The following is a 13,547-nucleotide window of genomic DNA, read 5'->3' as shown; positions in this document are numbered from 1 at the left end:
GCCAGTCGGGTTTCCGTGGGGTATGCCTTCTGGTTTTATGCCTGATATTCCAGCTCCGACATTTGCTTCCATGCCGGCATCTAGCCCGGTCCTTGCAATGCCTCCTCCTGTCGTGCATACCACTCCCAGGGTAGACGACACCATCTATCATTCTGAGCCATCTGAGGGCCCAGATGTTAATGAAAAGATGGACGCAATGAATGACCAATTTCTTGAACTCCGCAAGGAATTGAAGACCCTTAGAAGAAAGGATTTGTTCGGCAAGCCTGCTGCTGAATTATGTTTGGTTCCCGGTGTTAAGATACCTGTCAAATTCAAAGTCCCTGACTTTGAGAAGTATAAGGGGAACACCTGCCCGCTCAGCCACCTGGTTATGTATGCCAGGAAAATGTCTACTCAGACAGATAATGATCAACTGCTGATTCATTATTTTCAGGATAGTTTGTCTGGTGCTGCTCTTCGATGGTATATGAGCCTGGATAGTGCAAACATCCGTTCCTTCAACGATCTTGGCGAAGCCTTCATCAAGCAGTACAAATATAATGTGGATATGGCTCCCGATCGGGATCAGCTCAGAGCCATGTCCCAGAAGGACAAAGAGACATTTAAGGAATACGACCAAAGATGGCGAGAGCTGGCAGCTCAGATTACTCCTCCGCTGGAAGAGAAGGAAATGACCAAAATCTTTCTAAAGACTTTGAGTTCATTTTACTATGAGCGGATGATCGCTAGCGCTCCCTCTGACTTCACCGAGATGGTGAACATGGGGATGCGATTGGAGGAAGGAGTCCGTGAAGAACGTTTATCTAAGGATGAAGGCTCTTCTAGCCAGCGGTATGGAGCATTTGCTAAGAAGAAAGATGGGGAGGCACATGTTGTGCAATCCCATGCTAAACCAAGAAGACCCTCTTCCAAGAGGAAGCCTGTGCGTCATGCCGGCAATCAGCACCAGGTGGCTCATATTGCACCTGTCTTTCGTGACAGTCAACAATATCAGCATCAGCAACATAATCAACAGCAATCTCAACAGTATCAGCAACAGCACCGCCCTCAGCAACAGGCCTACCAGCCTCGCAACAACAGTAATTAAGCTAATTTGAATTATGAGAGGAAGAAGATCACTTTCGATCCGATTCCTATGTCATATGCTGAGCTGTATCCCTCTTTAATAGAGCGGAAGTTGATTACTCCAAGGGATCCTCCGGTTGTACCGGCTAACCCGCAGTGGTGGTACAAGCCCGACCAGCATTGTGTTTATCATTCAGGTGCTCCCGGTCATAATGTTGACAATTGCTATCCATTGAAGACTAAGGTTCAAGACCTTATGAGATGCGGCATTCTGAGCTTTGAGGACTCAGGCCCCAATGTTACGAAGAACCCATTGCCCGAGCATGGGAAGTCGGTTAACATGGTCTAGGGTTGTCCTGGCAAATACAAAGTCAAATATGTTAGTCATATTCGACAGTCATTGGTTGAGTTGCATCGTCTACTGTGTGATTACAGTCATATGGAGCACGACCATGACAAATGCCGTATCTGCTCTGTCAATCGTCTGGGTTGTCGCCAAGTGCGTAGAGAGCTGCAAGAGCTGTTGGATGAGGGGACTATTGAGATTCTTCAGAACAGAAATGTTGATGAAGACGAACCATAAGTGAATGTGATTTCCCCTGTGTTCAAGATTCCTGAGCCTGTTGTCATTTGTTATGATGGCAGCAAGCAGAAAGTATCTCCCACTTTGGTGATTAAGCCTGCAGGCCCTGTGCCTTATTCTTCAGACAAAGTAGTTCCCTTTTGCTATAATCCTGTTGCTGTGGAAGATGGGAAAGAAGTGCCTTTGCCTTCATCCTCTGTTGTTAGCATTGCGGATGTGAGTGGATTGACCCGTAGTGGTCGTGTATTTTCAGCGTCGAAGCCTCAGGCTAGGGCTGATTCTGTTGAGCGTCCGGTGGGGAATGTTGTTAATCCTCCGAACCCGGCACTTGCTGTTGCGAAACCCTCCTCTGTACAAAAAACTCCTACTTCTTCTGTTGGCCCTAGTAGCACTGTGAATGAAGACTGTGATGAGATGCTGAGGCTCATCAAGAAGAGTGAGTACAACGTTGTAGACCAGCTTCTACAAACGTCGTCCAAGATATTCGTATTATCGTTGCTTCTGAATTCAGAACCCCATAGGGAGGCTCTACAGAAAGTTTTGGATGTAGCTTCGATCACGACGTCACTATTGAACAGTTTGACAGTATTGTTGCAAACATTACTGCTTGCAACACTTTGAGTTTCTGTGATGCTGATCTCCCTGAGGAGGGAAGAGACCACAACATGGCTTTACATATATCCATGAATTGCAAGAATGACGCCATGTCCAATGTGCTGGTGGACAGTGGATCATCTCTGAATGTATTGCCAAAGACCACTCTTTCTAGATTGTCATATCAAGGGCCTCCCATGAGGCAGAGTGGTGTTGTTGTGAAAGCTTTTGATGGGTCGCGTAAGACCGTGATTGGGGAAGTTGATCTCCCAATCAAGATTGGACCAAGTGATTTCCAAGTTACCTTTCAGGTTATGGATATCCATCCATCTTATAGTTGTCTCCTTGGTAGACCATGGATTCACGAGGCTGGCGCCGTGACATTCACCCTACACCAGAAGCTGAAATTCGTTAAGAATAAGAAACTGGTTGTGGTAGGGGGAGAAAAGGCTCTCCTGGTTAGCCACTTATCTTCTTTCTCATATATTGATGCTGAGAATGAAGTTGGAACTCCTTTCCAAGCTTTATCTATTGCTGAGCCAATTGAGAAGAAGTCTCCTTCATTTGCTTCCTATCGTGATGCGAAACTGGCCATTGAATGTGGTGCAGTCGCTGGTTTAGGAAAGATGATTGAGCTTGAAGATAATAAGTCCCGAGTTGGCATTGGCTATTCTTCTAGGGTCTTCAATGAAAAAGGGTTGTTCAAGAGTGGAGGTTTCATCCACGCCGATCGAGCTGAGGAAGCTGTTGCTATTCTGGAAGAGGATGCAGAGGATACTGACAATTTTGTTATCCCTGGCGGGACCTGCCACAATTGGGTCGCTGACAATTAATAGTTAGATTTAATTTACGTGTAAGATTTAAAAACTCCATATCAAGATCACCTTATTGATTTTTTTTTCTATTAAGCTTAATTTGGAAAAATTCCATAAAAAGTCAAATTAATTTTATTGCAACAATTATGTTATTATTAAAATATTTGTTACAATCATATTTAATATTTAATTAGCATACAAATATAAATTATAATTTAAATGTATTTAATATTTGAGGAGTGTTATAATGTACTAATGATTTAAACCACGAACCACACCACACGATTTCATATGTGACATCACATACTTTGTTGAAACCAAAAATTAATTAATATAAATTGAAAAATGAAACACTTTCTTTTAAAAGAAAATTCGGTAAACTAAACTAAATTCTTAACATTTAGAATTTTTGTTAGTATTTTTATTTAAAATTTAAATAATCTAAAATATAAATATTTGTGAAGACTAAATAAAATTCAAAAATAAAATATATGAAAATAATATTAATTTTAAAATAATGAGAAGTATATATTGTTTACTGATCTTTCTAATATTTTTTTTTTAGTAAAATCATGTCATAACTTTCTTTGAAAAAGCTTAACTCTTATATAATTTATTTGATTTAAAAAAACTATTTTAACGTTGTATCTCAAATTTTATATAATTATATATTTTTTTCAGAATTTATTTTGATACGCAATTTTTTCTAAACATATTTTTAAAACCAAACTAAACTGCTAATATTTTAACTTAATCATTGCAATAGTGATTACTAATTCAAAAACTAACACAAATTACATTTCTCATTTCTTGAATTATCATGAGTTATCATGAGTTTTAAAATAATAAAATAATTTAAATTTCTAATATTAAGTATAGTGATAACTAATTCAAAACTATTTTACGAAATCTCTTTTTATAGAACTTTAAAATATTAAGCGTGATAGAAAAATATTTAATAAAACATTCTTTTTATAATTAATATATCAACAATACTTTAATAACAGTAAAATTATTTTAGATAAAAATATTTTTTTTATGGAATGTTTATATAGTAAGCTTAACAAAAGTGATTTATAGGCCTGTTCTTTTTACATATATTTTTTATTAGTGAACCCACAATAAATTTCGTTTTAGAGGGCCGGCCAAACAATTTAGAGGCCCGGTTCTTTATATAGAAAAATTCATACTATTTGATACTTATATAGAAAAATTTAATTTAATTTGACTAGAAGTTTGATTTATTGAAATTTGACTAGAACCCATAATATATATTGTCTAGAAGTTTGACTTATTGAAATTTAATTTTTCTCATTTCACTACCATTACAATTCATATTTATATAGAAAAATTCATACTATTTTATGAAATAAAATAATTCCTTAAACAATTTTGACAATATTACTACCAAAGTGTTTACGAGAATGATAATTTTATGTGAGAACATGAGAATGGGTCTGAACAATTAGATTTAAAATAAATGAGTATGAGGAGAGAGAAATTTGATAGTCAAAAATATGACACATAATGTCACCAATTTATTTTAAATCTAATAGTTCAAATTTATTCTCATATTCTCACATAAAATTACCATTCTGATAGGATAGGCAATATATATATATATATATATATATATATATATATATATATATATATATATATATATATATATATATATATATATATATATATATATATATATATATATATATATATATAATGAAATATGCCATACAAATATGTTCTTACATATTATATAAGAGTCTACCGATCGGACCATAGACTGTCATTTCTTTATATTTATGAACTAAGCACAATGGATTGATGGACGTGAAGAGGTGTATTAGGAAGATCTAAAATCTCACATCAGTTAAAGATAGAGGTTGGAAATGTTTTAAATAGAGTGACACATCTTATAATATCTAATAAAAATCATCAACCTGACATAACACTTGATGATAGTATAAAATTCAAAAAGACACGTTATTTCCATAAAATACAAAAGTTGTAAATTATATATAAGAAAATAAGAAATATTATTTAATCTTATAATTACATAAACTCATTGGACTAGTAGTATTATAGCTAGAGAATAAACATTTTTTTAAAATTTATAGTTATTAATGAGATATTATATTTATATTTTTATTTAAAATAATAATAAGAATTATAAGAAATTGCTAAAGGCACATCAATAGGTTGCATTAATGGATCCGCAAGTTTAAAAATTCATACTTGATACCCGAACCAAAACTATATAGGTTTTTATGGGATGCGTTGAGTATACCCATAAACGAATGAGTTCAGCTAATTTATATGTTGGTTTGGTTTGGATCAGCGTGTTCGTGGGTCGACTCGCACCCATGAACATCCCTATTAGTAATTCACTTCAAAAATAATTTTTTTAAATAATTGATTGAACCTTTAGATTATTTGTGCACTTATATCGTATGTTAAAAAAATTAAATATTATTATTTGTTAAAAAAGTTAATTTTCTAAATAAATAAATTTTTATATTTTAAAAAAATTTAATGATAAAATGTTATGAACCAAGTTAACATAAATAAGTAATACTATATTATAAATATGGTTAGTTAATTGCGGTTCAATTCAGATTCAGTTAACTATGGATTACCAATCAGATAGGTTATCGAACTGTTAAAATATTGTAGATCATTTGATTAACTAAAGAAAATCGTTCGGTTATTTAACAACAATTCAGTTTGGTTCTATAATTCTCTTAAAACTCATAAAGAGTAAGGTAAAAATATTATAAATGAAAATTTTGATTAAAAATTTTAATATTATAATTTAACAATAATTTGTTACACGTCAAAAATCCATGTAAAAATTATATATCAAATTTTTGTTATCTACGAGGTTAATAATTCAATTCCCTTGAAATATTCTCCTTTTAATGACTATTAACAAAGGGAAAGTTCATATCAAGTGTCATATTAATAAGACGCTTATGATTAAATAAATATGAAATATTGCAATCCCACGTCACAAGAAAAAAAGCTAAATAACTGAGCCAAATATAAAAAAAATAACTCATCAAAATAAATTAAACAAATAGAGGATTTTTATTATTATTAATTAAAATGACACTAATAATCATTCTACAACCATTTATAAGTATAACCTTTTATTTAACTAACAACTCAAAACATATAAATAACTCCTACAAAATTATTGGATAAAAATGCAACACAACATCGATCCATAAATCATGTATAAACCTTTGTAGGAAGGATATGGTTATGACCTTTGCTAGGAACTGATTGGGGTGCTTTTGAAATACCTTCAGCATTATCCGGGAGGAGAGGGTTATGACCTTTGCTAGGACCTGATGAAGGTGGTTTTGAAATACCGTCAACATTAACAAAGAGGATAGGGTTATGACCTTTGCTAGGACCTGATGGGGGTGGTTTTGAAATACCTTCAACATTACCCAAGAGGACAGGGTTATGACCTTTGCTAGGACCTGATGGAGGTGGTTTTGAAATACCATCAACATTACCAAAGAGGATAGGGTTATGACCTTTGCTAGGACCTGATGGAGGTGGTTTTGAAATACCGTCAAGATTATCTGAAAGGATATTATTATGACCTTTGCTAGGACCTGATGGCGGTGGTTTTAAAATACGGTCAACATTAACATAGTGGATAGGGTTATGACGTTTGCTAGCACCTGATGGGGGTGGTTTTGAAATACCTTCAACATTACCCAAGAGGATAGGGTTATGACCTTTGCTAGGACCAGATGGAGGTGGTTTTGAAATACCATCAACATTACCAAAGAGGATAGGGTTATGACCTTTGCTAGGACCTGATGGAGGTGGTTTTGAAATACCATCAACATTACCAAAGAGGGTAGGGTTATGACCTTTGCTAGGACCTGATGGAGGTGGTTTTGAAATACCATCAACATTACCAAAGAGGATAGGGTTATGACCTTTGCTAGGACCTGATGGAGGTGGTTTTAAAATACCATCAACATTACCAAAGAGGGTAGGGTTATGACGTTTGCTAGCACCTGATGGGGCTGGTTTTGAAATACCTTCAACATTACCCAAGAGGATAGGGTTATGACCTTTGCTAGGACCTGATGGAGGTGGTTTTGAAATACCATCAACATTTCCAAAGAGGATAGGGTTATGACCTTTGCTAGGACCTGATGGAGGTGGTTTTGAAATACCATCAACATTACCAAAGAGGATAGGGTTATGACGTTTGCTAGGACCTGATGGAGGTGGTTTTGAAATACCATCAACATTACCCAATAGGGTAGGGTTATGACGTTTGCTAGCACCTGATGGGGGTGGTTTTGAAATACCTTCAACATTACCCAAAAGGATAGGGTTATGACCTTTGCTAGGACCTGATGGAGGTGGTTTTGAAATACCATCAACATTATCAAAGAGGATAGGGTTATGACCTTTGCTAGGACCCGATGGAGGTGGTTTTGAAATACTGTCAACGTTACCAAGAAGGACAGGGTTATGACTTTTACTAGGGCCTGATGTGGGTGGTTTTGAAATACCGTCAACATTATCTAAAAGGATAGGGTTATGACCTTTGCTAGGACCTGAAGGGGGTGGTTTTGAAATACCGTCAACATTACCAAATTGCAACGAATAATGGTTTCTCTCTCTTTCAAAATCGATGGAGTTTTCTCTTATAACACGATTAAAATTTTCAAGTGGCAAAATTTTCTGAGGTGTTGATATATGAAAGCGAGTTGCATTTGTTCTAGCATTATTAATAAACAATACGAAAAGAAAAAATTTGATGAAGAGTAGAGGAGAGAAAATCTTGTAGAAAATTTTCATCTCTAATAAATAAATAGAATACAATCCTAACTTTGTCGTACAATTTAAGATTCAAGATACATTAGTTATATATACTAGTAATTGATAAAATATGTGTCAATTTAATATAATTTGGGTGAAAAAATGTTCCCACATTTGTTTAATTAAATATATATCATACATACAATTTTTATATTTAATAATAACAAATAAATATATAAAAGCAATCAAAGAAAGGGTATAAAGCAACGGCAAAATATAAATACAAAAATTATTTAAAAAATACATAAACAAACAATGGTAACATCTAAGAATTTACTTTTATAAAGTAAACTATCACTGCTTCTAGAAAACTTTGTTAAAATAATAGTTATAATTTCTTTATATTAAAATATGTAAATATATTTTATATTCAATATAAATTTATTTAGATTTATTAATCAATCAATCTTATTAATTGAAAAATTATGGTTTCATTTTATTAACATCTTGATAATCAAAATACTCTTTTATATGGAGTGTATCCGGTGAAAAAAATTTGAGAAATGAGAACTATTAATATTAATAGTTAGATTTAATTTACGTGTAAGAATTAAAAATTCCATATCAAGATCACCTTATTGATTTTTTTTTCTATTAAGCTTAATTTGGAAAAATTCCATAAAAAGTCAAATTAATTTTATTGCAACAATTATATTATTATTAAAATATTTGTTACAATCATATTTAATATTTAATTAGCATACAAATATAAATTATAATTTAAATGTATTTAATATTTGAGGAGTGTTATAATGTAATAATGATTTAAGCCACGAACCACACCACATGATTTCATATGTGACATCACATACTTTGTTGAAACCAAAAATTAATTAATATAAATTGAAAAATGAAACACTTTCTTTTAAAAGAAAATTCGATAAACTAAACTAAATTCTTAACATTTAGAATTTTTGTTAGTATTTTTGTTTAAAATTTAAATAATCTAAAATATTAATATTTGTGAAGACTAAATAAAATTCAAAAATAAAATATATGAAAATAATATTAATTTTAAAATAATGAGAAGTATATATTGTTTACTGATCTTTCTAATATTTTTTTTTAGTAAAATCATGTCATAACTTTCTTTGAAAAAGCTTAACTCTTATATAATTTATTTGATTTAAAAAAACTATTTTAACGTTGTATCTCAAATTTTATATAATTATATATCTTTTTCAGAATTTATTTTGATACGCAATTTTTTCTAAACATATTTTTAAAACCAAACTAAACTGCTAATATTTTAACTTAATCATTGCAATAGTGATTACTAATTCAAAAACTAACACAAATTACATTTCTCATTTCTTGAATTATCATGAGTTATCATGAGTTTTAAAATAATAAAATAATTTAAATTTCTAATATTAAGTATAGTGATAACTAATTGAAAACTATTTTACGAAATCTCTTTTTATATAACTTTAAAATATTAAGCGTGATAGAAAAATATTTAATAAAACATTCTTTTTATAATTAATATATCAACAATACTTTAATAACAGTAAAATTATTTTAGATAAAAATCTTTTTTTATGGAATGTTTATATAGTAAGCTTAAGAAAAGTGATATATAGGCCTGTTCTTTTTATATATATTTTTTATTAGTGAACCCATAATAAATTTCGTTTTAGAGGGCCGGCCCAAACAATTTAGAGGTCCGGTTCTTTATATAGAAAAATTCATACTATTTGATATTTATATAGAAAAATTTAATTTAATTTGACTAGAAGTTTGACTTATTGAATTTTGACTAGAACCCATAATATATATTGTCTAGAAGTTTGACTTATTGAAATTTAATTTTTCTCATTTCACTACCATTACAATTCATATTTATATAGAAAAATTCATACTATTTTATGAAATAAAATAATTCCTGAAACAATTTTGACAATATTACTACCAAAGTGTTTACGCGAATGATAATTTTATGTGAGAATATGAGAATGGATCTGAACTATTAGATTTAAAATAAATGAGTATGAGGAGAGAATTTTGATAGTCAAAAATATGACACATAATGTCACCAATTTATTTTAAATCTAATAGTTCAAATTTATTCTCATATTCTCACATAAAATTACCATTCTTATAGGATAGGCAATATATATATATATATATATATATATATATATATATATATATATATATATATATATAATATGAAATATGCCATACAAATATGTTCTTACATATTATATAAGAGTCTATCGATCGGATCATAGACTGTCATTTCTTTATATTTATGAACTAAGCACAATGGATTGATGGGCGTGAAGAGGTGTATTAGGAAGATCTAAAATCTCACATCAGTTAAAGATAGAGGTTGGAAATGTTTTAAATAGAGTGACACATCTTATAATATCTAATAAAATTCATCAACCTGACATAACACTTGATGATAGTATAAAATTCAAAAAGACACGTTATTTCCATAAAATACAAAAGTTGTAAATTATATATAAGAAAATAAGAAATATTATTTAATCTTATAATTACATAAACTCATTGGACTAGTAGTATTATAGGTAGAGAATAAACATTTTTTTAAAATTTATAGTTATTAATGAGATATTATATTTATATTTTTATTTAAAATAATAATAAGAATTATAAGAAATTGCTAAAGGCGCATCAATAGGTTGGATTAATGGATCCGCAAGTTTAAAAATTCATACTTGATACCCGAACCAAAACTATATAGGTTTTTATGGGATGCGTTGAGTATACCCATAAACGAATGAGTTCAGCTAATTTATATGTTGGTTTGGTTTGGATCAGCGTGTTCGTGGGTCGACTCGCACCCATGAACATCCCTATTAGTAATTCACTTCAAAAATAATTTTTTTAAATAATTGATTGAACCTTTAGATTATTTGTGCACTTATATTGTATGTTAAAAAAAATTAAATATTATTATTTGTTAAAAAAGTTAATTTTCTAAATAAATAAATTTTTATATTTAAAAAAAATTTAATGATAAAATGTTATGAACCAAGTTAACATAAATAAGTAATACTATATTATAAATATGGTTAGTTAATTGCGGTTCAATTCAGGTTCAGTTAACTATGGATTACCAATCAGATAGGTTATCGAACTGTTAAAATATTGTAGATCATTTGATTAACTAAAGAAAATAGTTCGGTTATTTAACAACAATTCAGTTTGGTTCTATAATTCGATTCAGTTTAATGAATTCTTTTAAAACTCATGAAGAGTAAGGTAAAAATATTATAAATGAAAATTTTGATTAAAAATTTTAATATTATTATTTAACAATAATTTGTTACACGTCAAAAATCCATGTAAAAATTATATATCAAATTTTTGTTATCTACGAGGTTAATAATTCAATTCCCTTGAAATATTCTCCTTTTAATGACTATTAACAAAGGGAAAGTTCATATCAAGTGTCATATTAATAAGACGCTTATGGTTAAATAAATAAGAAATATTGCAATCCCACGTCACAAGAAAAAAAGCTAAATAACTGAGCCAAATATAAAAAAAATAACTCATCAAAATAAATTAAACAAATAGAAGATTTTTATTATTATTAATTAAAACGACACTAATAATCATTCTACAACCATTTATAAGTATAACCTTTTATTTAACTAACAACTCAAAACATATAAATAACTCCTACAAAATTATTGGATAAAAATGCAACACAACATCGATCCATAAATCATGCATAAACCTTTGTAGGAAGGATATGGTTATGACCTTTGCTAGGAACTGATTGGGGTGCTTTTGAAATACCTTCAGCATTATCCGGGAGGAGAGGGTTATGACCTTTGCTAGGACCTGATGAAGGTGGTTTTGGAATACCGTCAACATTAACAAAGAGGATAGGGTTATGACCTTTACTAGGACCTGATGGGGGTGGTTTTGAAATACCTTCAACATTACCCAAGAGGATAGGGTTATGACCTTTGCTAGGACCTGATGGAGGTGGTTTTGAAATACCATCAACATTACCAAAGAGGATAGGGTTATGACCTTTGCTAGGACCTGATGGAGGTGGTTTTGAAATACCGTCAAGATTATCTGAAAGGATATTATTATGACCTTTGCTAGGACCTGATGGCGGTGGTTTTAAAATACCGTCAACATTAACATAGTGGATAGGGTTATGACGTTTGCTAGCACCTGATGGGGGTGGTTTTGAAATACCTTCAACATTACCCAAGAGGATAGGGTTATGACCTTTGCTAGGACCAGATGGAGGTGGTTTTGAAATACCATCAACATTACCAAAGAGGATAGGGTTATGACCTTTGCTAGGACCTGATGGAGGTGGTTTTGAAATACCATCAACATTACCAAAGAGGGTAGGGTTATGACCTTTGCTAGGACCTGATGGAGGTGGTTTTGAAATACCATCAACATTACCAAAGAGGATAGGGTTATGACGTTTGCTAGGACCTGATGGAGGTGGTTTTGAAATACCATCAACATTACCCAAGAGGGTAGGGTTATGACGTTTGCTAGCACCTGATGGGGGTGGTTTTGAAATACCTTCAACATTACCCAAGAGGATAGGGTTATGACCTTTGCTAGGACCTGATGGAGGTGGTTTTGAAATACCATCAACATTACCAAAGAGGATAGGGTTATGACCTTTGCTAGGACCCGATGGAGGTGGTTTTGAAATACTGTCAACGTTACCAAGAAGGACAGGGTTATGACCTTTACTAGGGCCTGATGGGGGTGGTTTTGAAATACCGTCAACATTATCTAAAAGGATAGGGTTATGACCTTTGCTAGGACCTGAAGGGGGTGGTTTTGAAATACCGTCAACATTACCAAATTGCAGCGAATGATGGTTTCTCTCTCTTTCAAAATCGATGGAGTTTTCTCTTATAACACGATTAAAATTTTCAAGTGGCAAAATTTTCTGAGGTGTTGATATATGAAAGCGAGTTGCATTTGTTCTAGCATTATTAATAAACAATACGAAAAGAAAAAATTTGATGAAGAGTAGAGGAGAGAAAATCTTGTAGAAAATTTTCATCTCTAATAAATAAATAGAATACAATACTAACTGTGTCGTACAATTTAAGATTCAAGATACATTAGTTATATATACTAGTAATTGATAAAATATGTGTCAATTTAATATAATTTGGGTGAAAAAATGTTCCCACATTTGTTTAATTAAATATATATCATACATACAATTTTTATATTTAATAATAACAAATAAATATATAAAAGCAATCAAAGAAAGGGTATAAAGCAACGGCAAAATATAAATACAAAAATTATTTAAAAAATACATAAACAAACAATGGTAACATCTAAGAATTTACTTTTATAAAGTAAACTATCACTGCTTCTAGAAAACTTTGTTAAAATAATAGTTATAATTTCTTTATATTAAAACATGTAAATATATTTTATATTCAATATAAATTTATTTAGATTTATTAATCAATCAATCTTATTAATTGAAAAATTATGGTTTCATTTTATTAACATCTTGATAATCAAAATACTCTTTTATATGGAGTGTATCCGGTGAGAAAAATTTGAGAAATGAGAACTATTAATATTAATAGTTAGATTTAGTTTACGTGTAAGATTTAAAAATTCCATATCAAGATCACCTT

The 13,547-nt window shown here is 31.1% G+C and overlaps 2 protein-coding genes across 2 annotated transcripts; both read right to left on the bottom strand.

The window, feature by feature from the left end:
- Window positions 1-6,291: 6,291 nt before the first annotated feature.
- On the bottom strand, window positions 6,292-7,896 carry LOC127130524 (uncharacterized). Its single transcript, XM_051059516.1, has one exon. It carries the CDS (start codon window positions 7,894-7,896, stop codon window positions 6,292-6,294), a length of 1,605 nt encoding a protein of 534 aa, XP_050915473.1.
- A 3,724-nt stretch (window positions 7,897-11,620) lies between these two features.
- LOC127130523 (uncharacterized) lies at window positions 11,621-12,949 on the bottom strand. Its single transcript, XM_051059515.1, has one exon. The coding sequence runs from the start codon at window positions 12,947-12,949 to the stop codon at window positions 11,621-11,623; it is 1,329 nt and encodes a 442-aa protein (XP_050915472.1).
- Window positions 12,950-13,547: the final 598 nt, after the last annotated feature.

The sequence above is a fragment of the Lathyrus oleraceus genome, chromosome 3 (assembly GCF_024323335.1).
Source record: "Lathyrus oleraceus cultivar Zhongwan6 chromosome 3, CAAS_Psat_ZW6_1.0, whole genome shotgun sequence".
Taxonomy (NCBI): domain Eukaryota; kingdom Viridiplantae; phylum Streptophyta; class Magnoliopsida; order Fabales; family Fabaceae; genus Lathyrus; species Lathyrus oleraceus.
The sequence above is the reverse complement of the archived record's forward strand: the minus strand, read 5'-3'. Positions and strand labels throughout refer to the sequence as shown.